The sequence below is a fragment of the Branchiostoma belcheri genome, unplaced genomic scaffold (genome assembly GCF_001625305.1).
Source record: "Branchiostoma belcheri isolate BF01 breed outbred unplaced genomic scaffold, Haploidv18h27 scaffold4, whole genome shotgun sequence".
Classification (NCBI taxonomy): domain Eukaryota; kingdom Metazoa; phylum Chordata; class Leptocardii; order Amphioxiformes; family Branchiostomatidae; genus Branchiostoma; species Branchiostoma belcheri.
In genome coordinates this window covers 2,945,879-2,972,869 of record NW_017804020.1, presented here as the reverse complement: position 1 = coordinate 2,972,869, position 26,991 = coordinate 2,945,879, and the positions used below count along the sequence as shown (strand labels likewise).

Here is a 26,991-nt window from a genome sequence, read left to right as displayed (position 1 = left end):
ACACAAAGTTTGAGTTCCTTTTCTTGATGATCTGATGCAATTCTGACCCCTTTCTCGCTTTTTCCTGCCCCCCTCCCCTAAATTTGCTGAAAGGCTCACCAACCATAATTGCCTGCCTGAAGGAAAATTCTAAGTTGGAAAATTTGTTGGCAGATACATGTAGGTGTTACACAGGGAGCATACTAAGACTGAAATAGAAAATGTGATTGTCTTTTATGAGTAATAGGCAAACACATATTTTGATTGCTTATCATAATACGGGAAAAGTCCACATCCAAATAAGAAAAAGTTGTCACACTCACTGCTTGAAGTATATTTAATTTCATTTTATTTGGTGCAATTTTGCATGGCCCAATGTAAGATGGATAAAAAAAGGCATAAGTCTGAAATGCTGCTGCTCATTTCATTTAAGCCTACAGAGCATGAATATTTGATGACCTGGGTAATTGCTCCCAGGTGAATATAGCCACCAGTCAGGTGCAAAAGTGCATTGTCCAGAACAGCCAAAGGGCCGGAAAATTGGTTGCACATTCATGGTTGTAAAACTGAACGGGGTACTTCACATTGATCATGTTATGGTTTGCTGCATGATTATTTTTATTCACTTAGATAACACAGTAGTTGTGTTAAGTAGTGAGGGTGTCTTTTCAGGGACAGATATTCATTCAAATGTTACAAAATGAATCATTAAGATCATGAGTGATTTTAGATTTTGATATACTGGAACTTTATTGTCACATCTTCCAATATCAAATTAACCTTTAAGTTATTAGATTCTCTTGTAATGTATACTTTTTTCAAGACAATTTTTAATACATGTATTAAAGTATATTTGCTTGACTTTGATTTTGGTATAGATTCTGTGCCAAAATACCATACAAAAAGTCATACATACATGCAGGCATAAACATACATGTATGTAATATAAGACAAATTGGTCTTTGTATTCTGCGTGTCACTTGTCCTTTGAAGTCATGCACTCATCCCTATCCCCCCTGTTGTGTTTTTCACATATTAATAATTTAATTATTAGCCAGTACAAGCAAATGGTTGACAAACGAATAAGCAGATTTCCATTTCAGCTGCACCATAAAACAAATAAATCATGTGTTGCCTAGTACCATTACTTGCAAGGTGGCTCAGGTCATTCACCTGATGCTGGTTTGAAATCTTTAAGAAACATTTGAAATGTTTAAATTACTAACTTTTTTGTCCAAGATGACAGGGTTCAGGGATATAGATCTACTGATATAGATAAGTAAAAAGATGAAAGGACATTAACACTGAAAACAAGCAGTGGTCCTTGAAATACTAAATTAACACCAAATTACCTTGGATGGTTGTCACTCTAGAATCATACATCAGTGATTTACAAAGAAGCTCACTCAATATATCAGTGTTGTTTTAAAATTTGATGTAATGCACATCACTAACATACATTTTCTTCAGGTACAGTATCAAACAGCTCACTGAATGCAGTTTACATCATAATGCATAATGTGTCAAGTTATGAGGTTGAGATGCTCAATGTGAGTCTTATTGTATTTCTACAGCACCACCAACTGACTATCCAGGCCCTACAAGATGAACTGCGAACCCAGCGAGACCTCAACCAACTCTTCCAGGAGGGGACAGTCAAACCCGGAACCTCCTCCTCCCAGTCAGACCTGGACTATGAAACCTTGTGGTCGGAAAACGAGCGGAAAAACAAGGAACTGTTCCTTCTGCGCAAGACGGTGGAGGAGTTGGAGATTCGCATCGAGACGCAGAAACAGACGCTGTCCGCACGAGACGAGTCGATCAAGAAGCTGTTAGAAATGCTGCAGAGTAAAGGGTTAGCCATGAAGAGTATGGAGGAGGAGAGGGGGGATTACGACCGCGTCAAGAGCAAGATGATCGAAGCCGAGGCCAAAGTCACACACCTGGAGTCCAGCCTGGAGCAGCGGGACAGGGACATCAACAACCTGAAGGAGGTGCGACCTGTTACATTGTACTTCCTGCGGTTACGTATACAGGGTTCTCACCAGAATTTTTTCATGGCACGGGTCAGGTACAGAAGGACAACTCTTTGTGATGCAAGCCCCATATTGAGTCCCAAAGACATGAGTCCCGAAAGGGGAACAAATTTTATGTTTTATGTTATAGCTTCATTGTAAAGTCAAATTTTGATTTTGTAAAGATTTATTATATTAAGGGTCACAAAGATTTATGAAGGGTAAGAAACTGTTTACTATAGTCTGTTTCTTCCGCAAAAGAAACACCCCTATGCTGGTTTAAATCATAGCATAGGGGGTCCAAAATCATAGTGTATGGGGTCCCTATGCTCAAATACCCCAGTGAGAACCCTACATAATAGTCTGAGGAGCTTTACTTTTTTGTGGAAATGCCAATGTGACGGTTATTTCTTCACAATTTAGTTTGTGTATTTTTGGTCCTACAACCATGGCTGGTGTGTCTGACTGTATTTCGCAGGAACTCCTGAAGTATTCGGACAACAGCCACCAACTCCGCTCCCACGGTTCCCACGGTCACCACCACATGCAGCGCAACGGTCAGCAGAACGACCTCCCCAAGGTCACCGCACTGCAGGCCATCATTGAGTCCAAGGTAGGCAACTTGTTAAGAAGTAGACACAGAATTTTCTTGATTGGCTTTATTGAAAATAGAGTGTGTGTACCCATTACATTATGGCAATGCCTCTCGCTCTTCATTGGATTTGTTGAGAATAGAGAGTGTGTACCCATCACATTTTGGCAATGCCTCAGGGGCAGGTCCTTTTAAAAATTCGTCATTTTTACTTCCTTCATGTATGAGAGTACTAAGGCTTGATGTTTTCTCAAAGACTTTGCTGGTTTGGAGATAGAAAATGGGGTTAGGAGATAGAAAAGGGGCAACCTCTGTAGACAACCTGTTACTGTTTTGGGATACAGGTCAATTCATATTTTGTTTTCAAAAATTAGATGATTCAATTGTTGCAGACAAAAGTATAATACATGAAAGCATTCTTTATCATGCCCACGAATGTCTAACACATCTACTTGTATTCACTTGGTCTTTTAACTCACTTAACAGGAGAAGAAGATCAGTCAGTTGGAGAAGCAGCTGCGGGAGTTTGAGGAGGACCTGATGTCGCTGCGGTCTAACGGTGCCGTCAGTTCAGAAGAGCGAGAGGAGGAAGTCAAACAGCTCGAGGTCTACAAGTCCCACTCCAAGTTCATGAAGAACAAGGTAAAACTTGTCATTTGCACAAAAAATGCCCTCTTCTCATAATATTCACTAATAACATTAAGAAAATCGATTGCTTGGACCATGAGCAGCTGATGATGATGCTATTATTTTGAGAAATGTGTGGTAAATTATTTTTAATAGTTGCCTAAGATATCATATAAAAGGTATTTCATATCATCTCGGTCTATGGCAGCTGTGATACAGTATAAACGGACGGACCGTTCAATGGACGGATCAACGGGCAGTCGTTCAATTGATGCATCAGGGCTCCTGCTATTCCAACAGTCCTTTCGTGGTCTCATATGCATATATGTGTAAGTGCAGTATACATGTACATGTACATGTACGTGTGTGTAAGGGCAGTATGGCAGCTACTGTTGGAATTTTCCATTACATCTGCACCTAAAACACAAGATCCGGAGAGATTGACAAGAGATAAGTCCTTTTCTCTTCCCAGGAAAATGGCAGTTATACCTCGGATGATAGTAACGCTTCGCCTCCATGGGAAAACATGACCCCTCTGTCTCCCCGGGCAGAGGCCTTCGTGCTGAACAAGGTACCACCCGGTGATGGTTACTATGGTGATGGTTACTATGGTGGCAGTAAAGTAGTGATGCACTGCTGGTCAGGGTGATGGGAACTCTTTCTTGCTGCTTCTGACCCTAATGTTTTTTCCTATCCCATCATTTCTCAGGCGCCTTTCCTGTAGTAGATGAGCAGCTGTGTTTGATATGATATCATTCAGGATGACAGAAAATGTCACTCCATCATGTAGAAAGTCATTACGGTCTAATGAAATGTAACGCATCTGTCTGCTTTTTCCTTTGTCAGGTGTTTAGAGTGGGTAGCTGACATGGTGATGGGTCTATTTACCCCTGCACTCCACAGACTTACAGTTACTGCATCATTCATACCTGTAGATCACTATGTAGAAATTGTAGCGTATACTAACCTTTCCAGTCAGCCTAACAATAGACATAGGAATTTGGTGAAATTTCACTCGTAGTTCCAGTTATGAAGTTTGCAGTTGAATGACTCTTTATGTTGATGTCATTGCTAGATTGTAAGATCTGACAGCTATGTTTTTTTTTAACTGTGTCATTTTTACCCTCGTAGCAATGGTGATTTTACAATGCATCTTGTATGTGCCACATACAAGCTGCCATGTTGAGTAACAACTTTTTTGAATCTGCATTGAACAGGCCTCTTAGAGTTTAGGGTTAGCAGGATTTATGCCTGTCATCACTCTAAAAGCATGTTTCCTTGTCATGCCTTGTTTTTTTTTTAGATTGACCAGCTCAAGTCTGAACTGAACAAGAAGGAGACGGAGATGCTGACCATGCAGACTAAGGTGGACACCATGCACAACCAGCTCAAGGACCAGCAGCAACACATCGACGTCTTAAAGGAGTCCCTGGCAGCCAAGGAGGAACACTCCAAGATCCTGTCAGCAGACGTGAGTTGTTCCCTAGTACTGTATCAGTTGGTGTATGCTGACATGTGTGTAGTATGCAAATGTATATGTAGCAACAAGATTACAGTCTATTGTATCTTTCTTCAGTACAACTTATTGCATGATACTTTACTTTTGGTTAATTCAAGAAAAATATATGTATTTTCACTGTTTTCCCAGCAGTTTCATTTTGAATTCATTTCTTATGACTGCATACTTTTGTTTACATACAGTAAAACAGCTGAGAATCACATAAGATAGAATATTACTGTCTTTCTGACAAGAAAATGAAGAAAAAGATCTTGTTTTCCTTTTTATTAATACTTGAGGTCTGAAGGTAAAAAACATGTTTTTGACTGTCCAGATTGACTCGATGCGGATGCGGCTAGAAGAGAAGGACCAACTCCTGGAGAAGAAGAACAAGCAAATCTCCTCTTTCAGCTCGGAGAAGAACAAACACAGCTCCGAGCTGACAGAGGTCAAGGACATGATGGACATCAAGGAGAGGAAGATCACTGTGCTGCAGAGAAAGGTGGGCAGGATGATTGACGTGTTCATCGGACTGTAATGGGGTCTTGTTACAAAGAAGATTGGGATGCCAAATGAGCTGTAAATCCTTCCTTCACTTGTAAATTGACAGGCAGAATCCTTTAGCGCCTCCAATGGATGCTACGGTGATCTTCTAAGCTACGAATAGCAGTGATAAATGACTGGTTTATCCAAGTACCGTTTTTGCTGTGGATGAAGCATTTTAATTGTCCACTTGGGCAATCCAACTACAGAGTCTTTCTCTCAGTGGAACCGAGTAGTTTGTTCATTGTAGTTTATATAATCATTTGAAGTTAGTCTTGCAGTGATGTGCATTAATTTTTCTCAAATTTGCTTTCATGTGGTCAGTTAAGGCTTTTCATGCAGTGCACAGTAAAATATATCACCAACAATTGTATAAACTGGTACTTATTGCCTTTAGAATGAGAATCTTGAGGAGCAGCTAAAGGATAAGGACAAGCAGATCTCCACCATGAAGGAGAGGGTCAAGTCACTTCAGCAGGACACTAGTAACTCGGACAGTGCTCTTATCACTTTGGAAGAAGCACTCAGCGAGAAGGTACTGTCTTGTCACAAATTACTGATAACTCTGTCATAGTATGAAATAGGGCAATGATTTGTCACAACTGTACGGTTCTAAAACTTTTCTTTTGTAGTTATAGACACATGCAGCATGACAGTATTTCAGCATGACTTGTTCTAAACACTGTACTTACCACAAACAGATGACAAGTGACAGATGGAGAGACAAGAGACAAAGAGGACAGACAGGACAGGTTGGACTGTGACAGACATTTGGACAGTAGGCAGACTGTAGAAGACAGCAGACTGGGCTTCAAAATGATTTTAAAATCTCATGGCTTATCAGTATGGCTTTTTTTACGCTTATCATTATGATTATGACTGACTATTACCAATTGTTAAGAATTGATGTTAGGAAAGATGGTATGTAAAGTGGGGTCGTGTGGCGCAGTCGGTAGCGCGTTCGGCTCACACCCCAGAGGTTGTGGGTTGGAACCCTGCCCATGTCACCGATCTTGTGCCCTTGGGAAAGGCACTTTACACGACTTTCCTCACTTCACTCAGGTGAAAATGAGTACCTAGCTTCGGTTAGGGACGTCCCTCGGATAGGACGGTAAATGGAGGTCCCGTGTTTGGGAGAGCCACACCCCATGCACGTTAAAGAACCCACCGCACTTATCGAAAAGAGTAGGGGATCTTCCCGGTGTGAGTGGTTCAAAACCTTACAGTCCGGTCTTACGCAGCTTGTACATGTGCGCACATGTACAAAACTGGTGTGTTACGCCTGAAGGCGGTTTACCGGTTATGCGAAACAAACAAAATGATTACCAGACTGTTAATGTGTTACTGTGTTACTGAATCCTTCTTTGATTAAGTTCTTCCACTGAATGTGTCATCAACACCTACCTGTAGGAGCGGCAGATAGAGAGATTGAAATCCCAAAGAGAGCGTTCAGAGGGCGAGCGACAGGAAGAACAGGACAACCTGACAAAGGAAAACAAAGAGCTGAAGGACAAGGTGGAGACCCTGCAAAACGAGCTGGCTGAGAACCAGGTGAGCTTGGCACAAACAGGAGGTTTGGTGAACCAAGGGATTTCAGTGTTTCAATGATTTTACTTCTATTGTACATTACCTTTTCCTTAGTACTGTACATTCTGTACTTATGCTCATCAAATAGCATTGTTTAGGCTACATGTATGAAAGATTTTTTAGCTTTTTGTTTTGTTGCAAAGGTTCTGTGTTTGTGTGTGTTTCTCTTGACGAGATGCTTTACATTTTGATGTCTTCACACCAATAATGTATCAGTCAGAGTATGAGTTTACATGCATACAGCTGCATACTGTGTCATTGTCATTACTCTGCTCTGACTTTATACATGACGTGATTGTATAGATGTGCCTACCCTGTGAACCCCTGTGCTCATTCTGAAGTAGAAAGAGGTTTTTTGTGACCTCACAGTCTTACTGAAGTGTCCATATGTAACTGCTGTGCTTTCATGATCAATATAGCAGGAACATTCATCTCTATTTGGCATAAATGCTATACTGCATCCATGAATTCTTATATGCGTAAATTATTTTGTAGTTCCATTGCCTTTTACAACTTATTAGAAAATGATTAAAAAACATTCTTAAAGGCTCATAGGCCATTTGGTTTCTATTCTCGATGTAAAAAGCTTACAAGTTTTGCATTAGTCCATTTTTTGCTCATTACCGATGGCCTTATTTTTTCTTTCACACGATAGAGATTGATTGAAGTGTCCTAGATGCACAGTGAATAGCTTCTTTTATCTTCTGATTTCATTGACAGCCTTTATGATTCTAGAATATGACGCCTCTGGGCCATATCAGGAAGGTAATAAAGAGGCCACAAATTACAGTATCATGCAGAATCAAAGCTAATAACTGGTGGGAGATGGTCCAAATTTGGGGGTTTTAAAACCATGAAGCAATTTTTCAGTATTCCAATATACATGGATTAGCTCTAAACTTACTGTAAGTATTCTAATAATTTCTAAAATCATTTAAAAATCACTGACTCGCAAAGTCAAATACCTCACAAACTCTCAAATTGACTGATACCGCGAAAAAAGTCCTCGTGAACATAAATGCATTTACAGTACATTCATTGTTTTAAAACAAAATTGCAGTCACTATGATTTGTTTAAAAGTTTAAAATTAATTGTTTGAGTTACAATCCATCCTTGTATGGCTCCTATCGTAGCATTTGGAGATATCATTGGATGCCTTGTCCTTTTTCTTCACCCTGTTACTTCATATGTTTTCTAAACACCAACTGCAGTACTGTAGATCCAGAATGGTGCAATTTGCAAAAAAAAATGTCCCCCAGAAGACATTTATAGTAAAATGTATTGTTCCCGTGACTGTCCTAATTTTTATGTCCTTTGCACCTCAGAAGTAATTATGCTGTAAAAAAGGTCAAACTCATCTCCATGTAATGATTTGTACTGGACTTTGTTATGAGCAGCACATTCACAGTAAAGGTGCCATCAGGTATTTGTTGACCTAAGATGACCCTGTGAACGCTGGATTAATTTGGCCATGGTAAAACTACGGTGGTACATGTATCTCCTTAACAAAATCAGAAATACAAGCCTTAAACAGGCATTCAGAGTATTTGTAAGTTGATGGAAACAGTATTTTGAAATTTTACAAGATTGACATCCCAGATGGCCATTTCAGGTGATTCTTTTGACTTCAGGCGGTGCAAAGCTTTACTGACAGAATAATATATGACAATCATATAATATGTGTGTTTTGTTTTTTGTTATCACATGTATATGTAACTGTCATATACACTGTGAAGCTTTTTTTTCACACTCCACATTCTGAGTTGCAACATCATTGGTCATACAGAAAGACATAGTCTTTCTAAATCAATTCAAGTCTTTCAAAACAATGTATCTTGCACATTCATTGAAGGCTTTACTTTTGCTTAGAGTACATGTAAGATTTTCCCCCCGTGTCCGTGACCCTTGCCTAACCCCACCCTACGCTGGCATATTTCTGTTTTTCCTGCAGTCCAACCTTCTCGATCTAAAAGAACATGCGTCTTCTCTTGCCTCCAATGGCCTGAAAAAGGACTCGCGTCTCAAGCAGCTGGAAATCCAGTTGTCACAGAAAACAGAGGAAGTCAACGAGCTTGAGATGCAAGTCAAACGGGTAAGTTTCGCTGTGGTCCTCCACTTCCATGATGGTGGCTGTGTAATCTGGCCTGACTAGAAGACAGATTGCATTTGTTAGTTTGATTTTACAAGTTCGTGACAAACAAAAGTTATCTACTGCATCATATACAAAGTAGTTTTTGGCGATACAGAGTTCGGTTACATCTTCTTCCAGAAAAAGGTTGACACAAAAATACAGTAACTGTTCAGCAACATTAATATCGTCATTTTTAGGTCAGATTACACACATGAAGTAATAATTATTCGTATTTGTTAGATACATAATTTCATGTACATTGTACATGCTTCCATCCCTGGTCAGTGTGCTGCTGTGATATGTGAAAAATTTGAAATTAAAGATTTAACTTTTAAAAGTTACTGTTGTATGCATGCTCTAGGCACATAGCAGACATACCTGTATACAATTGTATTATGTTATATTTCATTGTAATCAGTGTTATAATTCAAGGTACCATGACCCCATTGAGGTCAAAGAGTGAAGTCTGCATGTTGTAAAAACTGTAACTGTTGCTATCTCACGTGCCTAGCTGATTCATGGTTGTGAAGACTAGTATAGAGTAGAAGTACACAAATAAATTGTAGTTTGTCTGGCATGTAACGTGTTGTTATATAGCTAGCTTCAGCCCATTTGTAATCCAAAAACACAAATGTAAAGCTTATTCCAGTGCTGAAGTTCACCACAACTTATGACTTACTAGTACATGCCCGCATTCTGCGTGTAATTCAATAATGTAAGTATAAAATTTAATGATTGGCAGAGATGCTGCTGTAATTTGAGTTTAACATGACCACCGATGAACCAATTGTACATGCTCTGAAATACCTGCACCTCTTTTCCCCACCCCTCCAGCAAGCAAGGCAAGTCCGTGCAGTAAGTCAGCTATATCAGATACTCCACCATATCATCCATGAACACACACATAACACTGGTCACTTTGAGTTTAGCAAGTCACTGCACACTTTGGAACTTGATAACTTTGAAGGCTAGCATTTCCACAAGTATGAAAATGGTATAAGTAACAATAAAGAGGAACTCATGCCTGTATGGTTGAACATTTACAGTGCTGTAGAGATATAAGACTTAAAGTTGATTAGCTTTTCCAAAGTTCCAGTGCCTTTTTAGACTAAAGGTGGCCAGTATGACACATGTCTTCAAGTTCAAGGTGACATTTCTCATATTTGGTTAGGAACAAAACAAAAATTTCACTCATTCATCTTTTACAAAAATCAGGCCCCCAAAACAATACTTCTAACTTGAAAGCTTACATACTCATATTATTGACATTCTTAAAGTTGAAGTTAATAAATATTTTGCCTCAATCATTTCACTCATTTTAGGGCTTAACTTCTTGAGGAAAACTATGTTTCAGTTATCCTTTTGTATGATATTGACTCACAAATTGTATCTATCTCTACATGTTGCTTAAGACATTTTAGGAGAAATTAAAACAAAACATGAATGTATTTGGTGATAGATATGATAGATGTCATCTTCAAAGATATTTTGCCTCCACATAATGCTATCTAACATTTACTTTGTCTCAACTCACTCTTGTTTCCATGGTTTAACATGCATTACACTTAAAACCAACACATCAACTCCGTACACCATTTTTTAACAGCAATCTCTTCTTCACCCACTTTAACAAGTTTTCCATTCTCACATATAGTTTTATTTCCGAAATGTACAAAATGTACAACGATTCTATTCCCACCTTCATTCTAACCATGCTTCCACCAAAGGCCATCCTACATTTAACAGTATGGCTAATTTCATGCCAAATTAACTTAGTAATACCTAACAGCATCCTAACTTCATTATAAAATCTGACAACATGTACATGTAGCTTGAACTGTAGTATTTTCAAATAATTAACAAAATATTAACCATAGTGTCTTCCTTAGGCTTTGTTTGTTAATATACACTGTCATCAAATAATTGGTCCCTATCATGAAGATATCAAAACTTCTTTCTCCATCATTGTATAACAAAGATTCAGTTAATTTTATCAAGGTTTTGAAAACCTACTTCAGGGTTAAAGGTTGATGCTGGTGACAAGAATCAAATAAAACCCACAGAACCTTCAGTAATGCATGTCGATTTCATCTACTTTGTCGTGCTAAAAGCAGGTTGCAGCTTTTCATGTCTCATTGTAACATCAGTGTCATGTCTTGTCATATGTGTATGTGTCACACTGTTAGTCAATGTTTCATGTGTGTGTATGTGCCGTAACTGTGATAGCACCACGAATGATTTCTTAACAGTTGACCCTGTAATAGCAAAGGAACTGAAAAAAGAGTTATTGGTAATATGAATCATTAAATAGAGATCAAAGTGTGTTCATTTGGTAAAAGTTAGGACCAACTACATCATTTACATACTTCTCAAAAACTGTCTGTATAAAGAAACAACAGAAGCCTAATATAAAACACAGCCGTGAAGATACTTAGTATGTAATTTTGCCCTTCAAAAATAGTTCATTCAAAACATTTCAGGCACATTTGCATGCTTCATTTCTAAATTTCCATCCAAGAATTGGCATGACACGGTTAATATTCCCTCGGGGTCAACTGTACAGGAATCCCGCCGGTTAGGTTCTCACTGCCCACCTTCTTCCCAACGTCCCCAGGCCAAGGAGTCTGCTGAGCAGGCGGCGGCCAATAAGGAGGCAGCGGAGAAGTCTGGTATGCTGGAGGACCAGGTGAAGCAGTTCCGTGACGAGGTGACCAAGTCTCAGCAGGAGGTGGACCGACTGCTGGAGATCCTGAAGGAGACAGAGAACGAGAAACACGAGAAGGACCTCAGGATCAGAGAGCTGGAGAGGTGAATTTCAGATTTTTGCCTTTCAAACTAAAATCCTGTTTGCAAAAGGTGGATTTCTACCTTCCTGCACACATTGGGATGATATTACATGGTACATGTACATGGACAATGTATGGCAACCACTATAGAACATGGAGAACGAGAAACATGAGAAGGACCTCAGGATCAGGGAACTGGAAAGGTGATCGATATGAGGCCGGGAATCAGTGTTCTATATCTAACCAGCCTGAATTTTTTAGCTGTCATCTCAATCTTGTTTGACATAACATCCTGTCTCAAAGACATTAGTCATTGCACTGGAGTCCCAGAAAAATTTTGAAATCCTGATCCTTAATCCCTAATTAAAAAAGTTTTTCCTGCTTGTTGAGGGGCAAATTATGCTGCTAGACTAAGCTTAGATTACTGTCATCTTTTTCCATATCTATACAAGCCAATTTCTGTCAAATTCCGTCAAATGATTTTAGTGGCTGGGAAATGCCATTGTTAGTGGTTTATCTAAAGCTTTTTTTAGATCAATGCCAAAGGTTTGTGACTTTGTACATTCAAATCACAATTTGCACACCACTGCAGTCATTTTGATTTGAATGCTTTATTTATTCTGGATGGCACTGTCATCCTAAGCTGTTCTTCCCAATGTCCAGTGATCTGTCTCACTATCTTTTTCAAGTTGAAATTTTGAACCTGAGTTGTGTTGTATGTACTAAATAGCCTAAAATTTTTCAGACAAATGCGTGACTCCAACAAGAAGCTGGCCTCGATAAAGCACCGTGAACAAACAGAGAAAAAGAAGAATGCACAGCTTTTGGAGGAGGCCCGCAAGCATGCTGACGACCAATCAGAAAGCTCCCAGCAGATGCAGGTAGGGTGATATGGTCCACGCCATTTTTTTTCCTTTCATCTCATTCAATAGGATTTCGCTTTTACTCAATTTCTTCTCTTGCCATTTCTTCCATCACATCTTCCTTTTCCATTTCATATCTCCTGGTCATTTAATTCTTAGAAGTGAGTGAAGAAGGCTGGTATTCAGGTATTGTGCAGTGTTGTTTCAATAAAACTGTTCTGTCAAATAAATTGATCATGGACAAGGGAATTTGGTACATGTTAAAATTAAAGGTATACTTTCAAAGCTGAAAACCATGCCTCTCTTTTCTCAGTACCATCTAACTTGACTGTTCTTTCATTCTTCATGCTTGCCTGGTTGTTGTTAATCAACCCCTCCATCACTTAATTTCGGTGTTACACAAACAATATTACTCGTATATCATCCCATTTTCTATTCATCCTGTACTAGCATGTCCCTCTATTGGGTTTACCTTGAAATAAAAAGATGAAAAAATCATTAGATGTAGGTCCAGTTGTAGGAAGTTCTAGTTTAGTTTATATTGGAAGAATAATCTTATGCTAAAATGTAGCATTACTTTTAGCAGGGAACAACCTCACTTATAATTACAAAGCCAGATTTCTCAGAAATTTTCTTTATGACCCCAACATTTTGCTGTTTGGCTGCTCTTGAATAAACTTTCTTGAATAAGCTGTTTTATTGGAAGCTCACTCTACTGCTTCTTTTCTCTTAGGTAGTTTCTTAGTGCTTAAATTGCAATATCAATGGAGGCCGCAAACAAAATTTTCTAAAACACACTAGCCTGTTCACAAAGGGTTTAAAATGCTAATGCAATGCTTATTCATTGACATGAAACATATTAAGGACAGAATCTGTGCAAGCTTGCTGAATGCCAGAGATAGCATGCTGGTCTGCATTTAGAGCATGTGATTTAAACAGTCCAAAGTAGGGCAAGACTATTGGTCTCTTGCCACGTAGACTACTGAAACAAAGCACTCGGAGCATACATTACAATCTAAATTCTTATCAAAACTGCTTCAGTAGTGTAGGCCAAATGCACGTTCGAGTGTCCTCACAATATCTGGAGGCTGCCTGGTAGGAATGAGTCCTTAGCTGGACAGTAGTGTTGATCTGATCTAATATTGTGAATGTCATTTGTCACCCCCACCCCACGATGACTCAGCAGATTCAACTGCCCTCAGTAATGGATTCCTTGGTCCAATATGTGTATCATAGCTCTAACAAGGTAAAACCAGTCCCACGTTTCTCGCAACGCTGGGAAAACCCACCAAAATCGGCCGAGATTGACGCTTGTCTGCCATTTCTCACCTTTCTTTGCTTTTTTTGAGTTCGGTTTTTTCCTCATCGCTAAGGCTAGAGTAGAATGTGGCGTGGTGTGTCTCTGTGGACATTTCTCCATCAGTAATACCAGACAGAGGTCAATCACAGTCGACTTTGGTCCGATTTTCCCATGATACCTCTACTGCATGACCTATGACCTTTGGTGCATGCAGCGTCTCATACATCCAAAGGTCCATGTGCATGGTGACTACTAATTCTTACTAATGCTCATGCTTTTGAACTCTCTGCTTTTAAGCTATGCATCAGCTGGATGTTCATGACTCATATATTCACTTACCATCTGTGGAAATGATTGGGAGAATCGGGAATAAGAAAAAAAACATGATACAGCCAATTGTTTATGAACATCCACTGTGCCCAGCATCATATCTGCTCTACATGTACTCTTGGACAATCCTACATTCCAAGTGTATCGTAAAGTGCCGTATTCTCTCCACCAGACTAATATTAATCTTCTGAATTCTGCTTGTGTCCTCTGAGCCAGGCCATTTACAATTCTCCAAGTCTACTGCAGTCTTGGAGCTCAGCCATGTACTCCATAAAAGAAAAGCCAATCATTGCAGATACTTTCTGAAGTGGTTGCATACTGCAATCAGTTTTTACGATTGTTGAGAGAAGTTGGTACATGTACTTGGCTTGGTTACAGAGGAACACTTTCCATCTGAGTGTGCACTGTCTCCCACACTGCTAAATACTGGCTTACATGTTGCCTTTCTGCAGCTGAAAATGGGAGTCATGGAAGAAAAGGTAAAGTGTAACAGGACTGTTCAGCCAGTCAGTCCCCCTGTCCAACATACATGCTTATGATTTCCCTTTAAGATTTAGAAAACATTTTAGGTTATGTTTGTTGTTGTCATCCTTCTCTGTGTAATTGCAACTTACAAACTTTGTTCTGTAATTGATGTTTTTTTCTAGTTTCAGTGCTATTTTGAACTACTGGTACCTGAAATTGTTTTATGTGTGCCCCCCCCCCCCCAGTTACCTCCAGTGTGTTTTCTGATGTTCCATATGTTCTGTAAATGGAATATACGCAGTTTAGGCACAACATTCATCTGATCATTAACCTGTGTGCATGAACTGTTTCATTTTGTATTTTGTAAGTAATTAAGTGATGCCTTCTCTACTTTTCTACTGCTGTCCAGCTTCACGTGTTTACATTGTATACATTGCATCACATTCCTCATCATGTAAAAGTACTCTATCTCTTTCCAAACACATGCTTAATATACAATGTAATTATTTTGACCAAATGAGGAACTTACACTATACTGAAATAGTGCAAAACTTGTTGACCAATAGTTACATTTTTTCATGGATGGTTATGCATATATACAAAAGTTGTATCTCTGAGTTTTTGGAAAGCAAGTTGGGCAGCTAAGAAATAGACACGAAGTAGAATATTGAGGAATGTTTTTGATGTGTGTTCTCCAGTCGATAGTTCGTCAGAAGGAGGACAGAATAGAGGAGCTGGAGGAGGCCCTGAGGCAGAGTGTGAACATCACTGCAGAGAGAGAGATGCTGCTGGCACAGACACAGGCTGGGAAACAGACGGTAGAAAAACAGGTACGTCCAGGAGCTCACTAATAGAGGAACAGCAAGGAAATTAATTCAATTCAAGTCTTTCCCACAGTACGTGGTGCATAATTATAGGGCAGTTTAATAGCCCTTGGGCCACAAAGTAGTGCAAACACTCCTTCAGGGGGCTAGTCCACATTGAGTGCTAAACAGAGAAAGCAGTCTTTGTATGACTTGGCTGGGGATCAAACTCACGACCTACTGAATGCAAGGTGAACACTTTAACCACTTGGCAATTGCACCAGTGTTAAAAAAATGGAAATAAGAGTAAAGTAAACCTGGCTGGACCAACTGTGTTCTTGTATGTACTTGTACATGTGTACATGTACTAAATGTGCAATATTCAGCTAAATTTCATTTAGACATGTACAAACTCTACCAAGCAGATGTAGGCAAGGTTTACATGTAACTTCAAAAGTAAGTACCCTTCAATGACTTTTACTTCATAGTCATAGTTTTTTTTGTTAACTTAATGACAAAGTCAATGGATTTGTAAGTGTGGCCCCTTGTAAACGCTATGGTTGGCACTTGTACATGTACTTCTTCAAAAGACAGACCTTGAATTAGACACTCTTGGTGTAGGATCTGGCGTCTACTTGGACAGAGCATTGGGAGATGGTTTTGCCCAGTCAAGGATCAGCCAATCACTTCTCACTAATGTCCACTTCCACCAAGAGACTGCTCAGACTGTTGAGAATGACTGTGACTAACGAGGCAAGACTGTAAACAAGACAAGTGACTGTTGACAGACATGTAGTATCAGGAATGTACATGTACAAATTAGCATAGAAGATACATTTGGCATCTGTGCTGCTGACTATACTTTTCCTTTGTGTAAAGGATATATAGAAAACCAGACAGTTAGGATATTGTATAAGCTGAAAACCAGTTATGAAAAGTAAGTTTAAAGGAATCAGGAGATACCTCATATATGTAAATATTTGCTTAAAATGACTCTGCCAAAAATCCTTTTCCTCAAACTTTTGACCCACAGACAATACGTTTTTCACACCAGCTGTGTGATGGTTCAGTGATAGACTGAGGCATGTTTTATGTCAGAGATTAACTCTGCTCTGCCCCTTAAGGTTGACGAAATGACACAGGAGATTGACAGAATGAAGAAGCACCTTCAGGCCACCAATGCCAAGTTGGCGTCCACATCACTCAGCCTGCAGGAGAAGGAGGACCGTCTGGCCCAGCTACGTGCCGACAGGAAAAAACAGTTACTGGAAGTTATGGAGATGAAGTAAGACATCTGTATCTGTATCTGTATAGCCGGTATAACCGCCTTTCGGGGTAACACACCACAGACATGACTTTGGCGTTTGGGTATACTGTAATTGTGTTAACCGAAGGAAAACATTTTTTTGCTATGTTTCCTCTTCTTTTTCTTCTCCAAACAATGACCTCTGGCCTGACGGAAACAGACTGTCTCTCACCATGGTAACTGGTGTTGGGTAACATACATTGTAATGTTGCAATTTTATAGTAGAAGGGATTTAGACTCCTGTCACCATATATGTGAATGTGTTTAAGTAAGAATTAACAAAGCTTTTGTGACATGATGTTATGCAGAAGATTACACACGACACGTGACTCTGTGAGCAGTGGATCATAGGTTGCAGAGAGTCTGTGGTGCTCACTGACAATAAATACTTCTTGAATTGGAAAGATTCATGCCTTTAAACTGTTAGACTGATTTGTTCTGGAGTATGTACTTGTAGTTGAATGTGCAGCAGGGAGGTGGCTCTTCTACTCAATGATGGGAAAAAGTTGTGAATGCTGTTGTTCTTGCCTTTTCAGACAGGAGGCGCTGCTGGCAGCCATCAGTGAGAAAGATGCCAACATCGCCCTGTTGGAACTCTCCTCCTCCAAGAAGAAGAAGACGATGGATGATGTGGCAGCACTGAAGAGGGAAAGGGAACAGTTTGTACAACAACTTAAACAACAGGTGAGGTTGGGGATGGTTTTCCATACATGTACATCACCACAAACTGTGACCGTGAATTTCTGCTACAAAAAGACATTAGATGCAGTGGGTATATCTAAACCATTTAATACACTTTCAGCAACATTGTATTTAATATCTTGACCAAACAGAAACAGTTCTGCACAAGGTTTGTGTGGAACAGCGTTTTTGTCTGAGGCACACATGTAGTGTTTTGAGTGCTTTCCCATAATGTGGACAGCCAGTTTGCTATGGACTGTTGCAAATGATGTAAATGGTCACAAGTACATGTAAATAGAAACATATCAAGAGAAGCACATATACTGTTGACAACCTAGAGCCTCGCCATCTATTAGCAGAATTTTACAATGATTTTGTTCCCCTACCCTTACAGAATCAGAACCGCATTAAACTGATGCACGACAACTTTGATGAAGAAATGAACGGATCGTCCGTTACTGATGGACAGGGCCCCTCCCCTGATCAGGTGAGGTCATACATCGTAGGCCAAGGTCAATTAGCACTTGACTGTTTTTCATCGATCAATGTTTTAATTACACACATTCTTCAACAGGATTTGCTGCATCATGAAAAATATTAGATGGTGATTTCAACATTACACTGTAAGAAAGAAGTAACCTAATTGTTATTACCAGCATTTTCGTAAGTTTGAAACTTTGATGTATGAAGAGTGTTAGTTGCAGTTGTTTCAGGCAGTTTCCTCTTAATGTCCAACAGGACCAACATTCAGTTATAACAGTTATTGTCAACTGTTAAGTGCTTTCCTTTTCCCACTGCTGCATCTAATGAAGGATAAACCCCCCTCCCCTAGCCAGACCCCTTTGCCCATTGTGGATATACCCTTAAATGATCCAAGCAGTGAAAAGGTAAACATTTTCCTAATTTTGTGGTGAAATTTTACACCCTTCAGATCAACTTTTTTGCACAAATCATATCAAAGCTTCTTGATTTCAGTTTGTATAAAAATCTCAATATTTGACATTTTACATTAATTTTACACTTTTAAATTTTTAAACACGCATGTACAATGTACAAAATTTAAGAGTCTTAAAATGTGGTAAAAAAGTTACTTTCCTGCCCTATTTCCGTGCTACCAAGAAAAAGGAGCTCCCCTCATCGGACCAGCCATGTCCAATTATCACCCTGGTAACAGATAAAGAGGTAACCATGGTGATGCATATAGGCCAAACTTCCTCTTTTTAAACTCCTGTTCTAGTTTCCTAGATTCCTATATTCCTATTCACATATGCTTTATTGTACTGGTCATATCCTTACAGCGCCAGGGGTAAATGCCTTTGCTACCATCCAACTTTCATCTGAATCTTCTATTTAACTCGCAATATAATCTTTAAGAAAAAAACTTTAAGCAAGAAAATTCCTTCTGTATAATGTCCTTGTTCTGATACAAAATTTTTCCCTTGATATTTAGTCAGAATTCATTTTTTTTTAAATTCTGACCAGTTACTTAAAATTGCAGCATCCTTATGCTTTAAAGGAGTACTAACCTCCAGAAGGAAGTGCTATTTTCCGATACATCATGCTGCAGTGAATACATAACTAGCAGACTTTTTACATAATTTCGCTTGTACAAGTTGAGCGGCGCATGTTTGTAAAGTGATATTAATATCATTTTCCCCCATGCTGAACCACAATTGATACATCCGGGAATCCTGGCTTACGCAATGCTCATACACTTCAAGTCAACATAAACATTTTTCGGCGAAAATGGTAGGAGACAAGCACACTAACAAGCTGATTATTGAGAAATTACTTGCTTTACTTTGCTTGACCTGTGGCTTGGATATTATAATATCAGGATGTCAAATACAGTGGGAGCCAGTTTCATCCTGCGTGTTTTGCTTTTCTCAACTTATTTGCATGTAAGTATAACTTGAACAGATAATTTGATTACGCCACTTATGGAAAGGATAACTAGATTACGCCGTTTTTTCATCGTCAATATTTGCGGCATAAATGAGGGGCGATAAGAACACCAAGAAGGACAATGGTTGGTAAGATACCAAAGAACACAAAATGGTACGAATTTTTCTTATCGCCCCCGAAATGAGGTCTGTAACGTAACTTTTTGTTTAAAACATAGACACCAATGGGGTAGCGTGGTGTATTCTGGGATAGTTTTGAGGGTATTTGGAGAGTTTGTCCTGGATTCGATGCGTTTTAAGACTTGCGCACAAAATGGGCATTTAATTGTATACTGTAAAATAATATGCATTTTTCAATTCCAAAAATAAATGCCTGTCGAAATATAGCACCTCCTTCTGGAGGTTAGTACTCCTTTAAAGTCAAATTAGCAATGAAGTGTTGTTCTGCTTGCAATGCCTTTAGTCACTCTCCCACTACTGGTCCCAAAACTGACCCCAACTAAAGGCTTCTCTATCTTCTTGTTGTCCTTTTGCTTGCTGGACAAAGCACTTACAGAAAGGCCCCATAGCTTCTCCATCATGCGAACAAGGCCCCATAACCTCAGCGACAGACCTCTTATCGCCCTCAGGGACAGAGCTTCTATCGCCCTCTGATCTTGCTTCTCCTAAGGTAAAAATGTGTAAATACGGCAAGGTATGTTCCACTTCACAAGGTGCCCTAGCATTGAGCTGATCCAGAATCAACCACGTAACAAAGCCAATTAAAAGAACTTTCTTAGATTGTAGTTGACTTTGGATCGCTCACTGGTGAAGAGGTTTAGCGGCGCTTAGGGTGATACAGATAGAGAACAAACTTGTAAAACTATGTAAAATAAAGTGATACTGACATTACTGGTCTCACCAGTAACATACATATACTGGGTCAGACAACTTAACTACTAACCTTCCCTCTGTAGTGCCTGTACTTATTTCAGTGCATCTTCTAGATGTTGGCAGCTTTTTGGGGTGTCCTACTAACTGTCTACTAACAGATTGCTTTCCCTTCATAAGGTTGAAGTTGAATTGACTTGCACGCCTAGTGTTGGAATTGAGAGCCTGTCTTGCTCATGCATACTCATGGAATGAGAACTTCCGTTAGGTTATAAGCTGTATGCTACTGTATCTGGTTCTTTCGTGGTTGTGTAAGGTGCCAAGACATATGGGTGATTTAAGTGCATGGTGAATGAACCATGGTGCTACCAAGCTAGACTGTTTGAAGTGTAGTCTTTAGTCAAAAGCTTTCTTTTAAATTCAAAGACTTTCAAAGCTTGCACGGCATCTTTGCTTCCATGTTTGGTAGCACAATGTTTCAGAACCTGACAATTGTGCAATTGTTGAAAAATCAATTAAGGCAGCATCTTGATCGAGCAATGCATTTTGATATGTGTTCCTGGTTATCAAATATTTTGCTGTTTTGCTTTGCATTTTATTTTCAGGTGAAGCAAGCTTGTGGCTGAGTTTGTCATTATTGGTGTTCACTGTTCAGCACTTAATCATACATGAGTTGATTTTTTGTTTTTTACTTACCCTAGCTTAACGTAAGTGTACAATAACATCAAGTTAATAATACTAACCGAGTCTGGTTCTTCCTCCGCCTGCAACCGTGGTAACATGCCCGCTGCCATGGCAACCTGCTGATGACATCGTGTTGCCATGGAAAACCACGCCCTGCATGTGCAGGAGGAGGAGGAAGGCATTTGGGCATAGCATCAACAACTAGCACAGATTGACACCCTTTATAGGGTAGGTTTTATTTCAATGATTAATCTCAGAGAGTATTTAGTGTTAATAACAGACCATATCCTACTTAAACAAGGACTGCACTGATTTTGCATTGCCCACAAAAAGCTATTCGGATGCTGTGTGTTTGCTTGACTTACAAGCATGTAAACATACATGTATTCATGACAATAGCAATGGGGAACAGCAAAACATTCAAAATCAGTGCGGTTTTCCATAAACTTGTTAACTATTTTATATTTTATTTGTTTCATGTAACAGTTTTTGACATGTTTTTGACATGTTTTCCATTGTCCTCCATTCATGTTCCCATGTGATATTTTTGTTGTGTAAACGTTGTTAACATACATGTAATAACAATAAACCAGTAACCTTACACGTGACCTGAGTTATTAACTGTCCATGTCTAACTTTCCCTGGTTTGTTGTTCCATGGTTCATGCTGATTTTGCTGTTGCCACAAAAGTTAAATGCACAGGCAAGTTGTTTCCTTTACTTATGAATTCAAAAGTTCTAATTCTTTTCGCTCTGTTTATTGTCTTCATAATAGATAGCTACTTTTATTTGTTTACTATGATCTTTCTTCCTATCCTTCTTATACTACTGATTATACCCCCTTTCTTACAATTTGCAAATACATGTTTTTGTATACTATAATACTTAATAGTAGGATTTAAGCTTAAGTTATCCTGTCAAGTCTTTGTCTAAAATACATTATACATGAGTCCTAAGAAAAAACATGGACAATTGCCAAGTGACAACACCAAGATGAAATGAATGTCAGGCAAATAGGGTAAGACAAGAACAGATAATACACATGTACAAGTAATGCAAAGTTTGCTTGTACTAGTATCTAAACAAGTCAACATTGATAGCTTCACACTTACCACTGTTCCCTGTGTACACAACTCCTCCTCCCGTCGTTCCCCTCTCCTTCTCCTGTCCTGCAGCCTACATGTGTTTGATATTATAGCAGTCAGAAGCTGCCCATCTCATGATCAGACAAACATGGGTCCTTCCTTTTGTTTTGTACTGAATGTATCATTCATGTCAAACCCTGTATGTTTCTGTCATGTTTCTTTACTAGTGCTGCTGTCCTCTCTTACCTGTAAATTGTATTGTCACCTAGAATTTGTAACATAAGATCAAGATAAGTCTCTTGGTTGAGTACACGTACCTTTGTAATATCACAAATGCAAGAACCATTGTTCAGGTTTTTAAGAAATCCATTGTAAGTGGAATAGCAGTTTATAGCACAACGATATGTCTATAGCTAATCTTGTTCTTCAATACAACAATATATGTATAACCCTGGCAATGCAGAAACTAGTCATGACATCTAGCATGGATGTGTCATTTGTTTGGTAACTTGTCATATCAAGACAGACCAATTTATCTTTCAATTATACTGAACATTTCTATGCAGTAATTCTGTGCACTACCCCCTCCCCAATCAGCTTCAGTCAGTATTACATGTGCATCATGTAGTACCTAACCCAGGGCCCCCCTCCCCCCCTCGGTGACTATGTTCTAACCCTGCCGTTCTCCCCCAGCTGCTGGGAATGCTGGAGGACTTGCAGGAGGGCCAGCGGAAGCTGAAGGCGTACATCGACCATCTGGTAGCTCTGAGTCTGGAGAAGGACAAGACTCTGCTGGAGGGGCTGCCGCGCACACAACAGGACCAGGTCCGCTCCATGGAGAAACTCAAGGAGCTGGACTATAATGAGGTACATGTAACCCAAAATAATTTTATCAAGTTGGTAGAAGAAATGTTGTGTGGGGTCGTGTGGTGCAACCAAAGTTCGAGTCCAGACATACTACCAATCTTGTGCACTTGGGACAAAAGTGACTTTCCCCACTTAACTCAAGTGAAGAGTATTGTCTGCCCTGTAATTGTTTCTATGTGTGGGACACAACACTGGCAACTGCTGCCTTTGTCCGGAGGTGACAGGACATGACTGGAAGGAGGAGAAGTCATACAAAATGTTCTGATGGCTATTATTTATAGATACCTGTATTGGTAGAAAAATGATATAATGGTGTTGATACTTACCTGTTTGCTTCAATTGTTTGCCACAAGAGGTACATGTAGGAAAACTGTCCATGAAGCAAGATCTAATTTTATGGTCTTCTAGTCACACCTGAAATCTGCTGATATATTATTGCTCTAATCATTGAAGTTGTCTCCAATTGATACATCCCTATCTCACCTCCCCAGTTATTGGAGGAGTACCGCAGGCATGAGGAGGACAATGCCAGTCTGCAGCTGTACGCAGACACTCTGCTGCAGCGCATCGCAGACCACCATCCTGACGTGCTGGAGCGGGTCGTCATGGCGTTGGAGGGGGCCGGGTAACCATGGCAACACGATCATGTGATCAGTGTCGTCCAATGGTGAACCTTTAGCATGGAAGAAGATGATCATTTAGTAGAAGGACACGAGTTTTGAGATTGATAGAAGATTGTGGTATGCGAGGGAGTACTCCAGCAAGTTTGGATTGGCAGAAGAGAATTGTAACAAACAAGCCCAGATGGTCAGAACCTTTTGATAACCTCCTGCAAGTTCGAAAGGCATCACAGCAGATCCATTGTACACGTATATCGGGTGTCGACTGATGCTAGGTCCTAACAGTAACAAACTATCACACAGTAACAATGCATACAGAATTTTCTGAAGTTCTGAAGACTACAGCGTTTACACACAGGACTATATTTGTACAGAGTGGAAAACTGATAGGCATTGTCCACATGCCCCATCAGAGCTTCTCTCAGTTTCAACAAATGGGCAAAAAAGTCCCCTTTTCCAGACAGTCACAAGACTAAAGATGAATAATCATTTCAGGTCTTTCTTCCCTCAACCAATGTGACACAACCTTTTGAACCAGAAAAAGGAAAAGCCATTATTGTATACTTTATTATATATTGTACAATGTTCAGAGAAAATCATTCTGTGAGTAACAAAATGCTTGTGAATGTTGCATGGAAAGGAAAACAGAACAAAACTTGAAGAACAAACAAGAAGATTATGTCTTGTCAGTATTGTAGTAAGGCTATGTGTATGGTTGGCTGAACAGAAGTTTGGTTCTACAAAATGGAGACGAGTGGTGGTAAGTTGTACTGTAGCACAGGCTGTGGTTGGCCAAACTACAGTCACATGATGTGCTGCTATGAGAAACTCACATTGGTTTTCCCGGTGGATCTTACAGGGAAAATGTCTGCCTCATTTTTGCTCTTCAGTTTTAGTTGTAATTACTGTTAACTGTGATACTCTAAAGGATGACAGTTTTGGAAGATTTGATAACTGAACAGCCATGTATCAAACCAGATCACTATTCCTCAGAATGAAATGGGTTTTTTTTTAGTTAGACAAAACGTATGCCACTGAAAAATATCTGTGCCACCCCAAGAGTAGGCTAGAGTCAGAAGAATGAGTCTAAGATGTTGGATTTTATTAAGGATCCTGTAGAAAAATTGTACAAAGCTGAATTTTGTGTTAAGTGTTTGTAATGTAATAATGTACCAAGTGTTGCCAGTGCATTTGTTAGTGCTGATGTGTCTTGTCAAATCTGATTGGTATTTGATTGGCCAATCATATATCCCTATTCAATTGTATGATTAGATCAGAATGTTGCATCCCATTGAAACTGATTGGCTGATTGGTCATAGCCAATCACATCTTCATGAATCACCACTGACACAAAATGACATATTCTCAACTGTGGGGTCTAAAATTAATGGGAAGGGGGCTTGTACAGAAGTTCATGTAGGATGTTGTTTTAGCAAGGACTTGCGAAGAGCCAGTGACCACTAAGAGTTACTGAGAATTGTTTTTTTAGCTTTCATATGTTCAAGAATTGACAAAGTCCCATTTCGACAGTTATGATACTTGTACCCTCTGCATCTTGTTAACAGAGACCATCAAAGTTGTAACAAAGTGCTATTGTAGAGATGTTGATGTACACAGGTAGGTAATCATCAAACGCTGAAGTATTTTCATCACCTTACTACTCACAGATACAGATTGTTATTCCTACAACTGCTTCTCATGTACGGTAATATGTAAATTGTAATGAACTAGCCACATTATATATTGTACAGGCCTTGACAGATTTTAAAGCTTTGACATCTACCCACCATTGCAATGTTATAACCAGTTGATATGATATTGCCCTAGGATGTAGATACAAATCAAATGATGTTTTAGAAGCCGTTAACATTGGCTTGTTTAGATGTATTTATAGTAGATAAAGCATTGAGCCCTATTGTAGATGCTTGATTTGTTGCTACAGACAGCAGCACATTGTGATATTTGATGAATGTATGCTTTGTTGCGATGTGGAAAATACAGCCGTCCTTATTAAATTACAAGGATTCGTGTGCTTCTTGATTTTTTAAAACATTTTTCTGATATCATCAAACCAATTTATCATGATCGATTTCCAAGAACACAGTATGGTAGAGGACTTATGTCCATATCAAAATAGTTTTATTGTAAAAAAATATCCAATGGATTTCAAGGTGGATGTGGGTTTCTACAGCCATACTAGTAAGGCCATGTTGATTTGATTATATGGATGACATCCTCTGGGAACCCCAAAACTGATGCGAGCGCGCGAATAAAAAAATGTTTTGCAAAAAAAAAAAGTTGCTTTCATGAAATCTACGTTGTTATGAAGGTCGAACAAATGACACACAGTATGGTATGGCGAATAATCTACTCTTTAAATTCATTTCTTTGCATTTTAGCTTTTTGTTTGATTTTGGCATTCTACGACGTTGGAATCGTTTTCAAATATTTTTTTTCAACTTTCGGTATATATTTGCTCATTTTGCAACTGTTTTGTACAATTTACAGTGTGGTTGGAAACTTTTTTTTTGGAAACGGCCGAAAATTCATGCGCGCGCGGATGTCATCCATATAATCAAATCAACATGGCCTAATTTGTCTAGCAAACGAACATCACACTATCAATCTACTGCTTAATATAATATAATGTAATACAATATAATTTAATATAATATGAAATGTAAGTTGTCAGGATTGAACAAATGACTGAGTAGAACAATAAATTGTATAATTCATATCATCTTTGACTTTGGAAGACTTAAATTGGGATCAAAATACATTCCAGAGAAGATTTGGCTACAGAAAATGTACAAAAAAAAAAGGTGTGCGCAACAGGCAAATGAAGATTGCGTCTGAATCAATACCTACACAGGGTCCAAAATAGCGCCACCCAACGACATTAGGATTTCTACAGTATACACAACAACCTCCCAACATCTGCTTGGTTTTGTAAACCCTTGTATATTTGATCAGCAAGCTTCTGTATGTAACATTTCGTATCCCAGTCACTCTGTCTCCATTCATATGATATTGAGATTGACACTGAAAAATTAAAAAAAATTGACTTCCTTCGTATATTGCAGTCGGTGTGTTAATGTTCAGTTTGTTGTCATGAAGAAAAGACCAGGTTCAAACTGAAGCTATCCCTGTCCTTGGTGCTGAAAGCCATCCCTTCACAATGCCCCCCTCCCCTGTTCGTGATAATATTACGCGGTTGCCTAGCATTTTCACCGACCTAACCTCATAAATCGGCTCCTTTTCTCTGTAGAGGCAGTTCTTACAACTCTGTAGCTTATCTGGGGGAACATAATTGCCCACAATAGTCCCGTTCGTCCCAAAATCCTTCGTAACTTCAGTTTTTTTACATGAAAAGTAAAGCGGCTGTTTAGTTTCGAGTTTGTTGCCCATATTTGGTCGTAAACTCAGGACTGCTCAGGAGGGTGGTTCACTTGTCT

The 26,991-nt window shown here is 39.2% G+C and overlaps 1 protein-coding gene across 15 annotated transcripts in view; it reads left to right on the top strand.

Annotated features, from left to right (window-relative positions):
* Nucleotides 1–25,554, top strand: part of LOC109477362 (ELKS/Rab6-interacting/CAST family member 1-like) — a 64,996-nt gene extending 39,442 nt beyond the window's left edge. Inside the window, exons 2-23 of one of the 15 annotated variants that reach the window (XR_002140666.1) lie at nt 1,554–1,973; nt 2,473–2,607; nt 3,073–3,228; nt 3,686–3,784; nt 4,517–4,684; nt 5,046–5,213; nt 5,652–5,789; nt 6,665–6,805; nt 8,794–8,934; nt 9,808–9,828; nt 11,588–11,781; nt 12,505–12,640; nt 14,705–14,731; nt 15,416–15,547; nt 16,645–16,805; nt 17,363–17,510; nt 17,902–17,994; nt 19,959–20,081; nt 21,131–21,193; nt 21,656–21,667; nt 22,743–22,916; nt 23,408–25,554. Coding sequence is in view for 11 of the 15 variants with exons in the window: in XM_019778568.1 (XP_019634127.1) it covers nt 1,554–1,973; nt 2,473–2,607; nt 3,073–3,228; nt 3,686–3,784; nt 4,517–4,684; nt 5,046–5,213; nt 5,652–5,789; nt 6,665–6,805; nt 8,794–8,934; nt 9,808–9,828; nt 11,588–11,781; nt 12,505–12,640; nt 14,705–14,731; nt 15,416–15,547; nt 16,645–16,805; nt 17,363–17,510; nt 17,902–17,994; nt 19,959–20,081; nt 21,656–21,667; nt 22,743–22,916; nt 23,408–23,545 (2,925 nt within the window). In the remaining 4 variants the exon portion in view is untranslated. Of the gene's footprint in view, nt 1–1,553; nt 1,974–2,472; nt 2,608–3,072; nt 3,229–3,685; nt 3,785–4,516; nt 4,685–5,045; nt 5,214–5,651; nt 5,790–6,664; nt 6,806–8,793; nt 8,935–9,807; nt 9,829–11,587; nt 11,782–12,504; nt 12,641–14,704; nt 14,732–15,415; nt 15,548–16,644; nt 16,806–17,362; nt 17,511–17,901; nt 17,995–19,958; nt 20,082–21,130; nt 21,194–21,655; nt 21,668–22,742; nt 22,917–23,407 lie in introns of those variants that run through there. The other 14 variants (XR_002140667.1, XM_019778568.1, XR_002140668.1 and 11 more) reach the window with 14 other exon arrangements.
* Nucleotides 25,555–26,991: the final 1,437 nt, after the last annotated feature.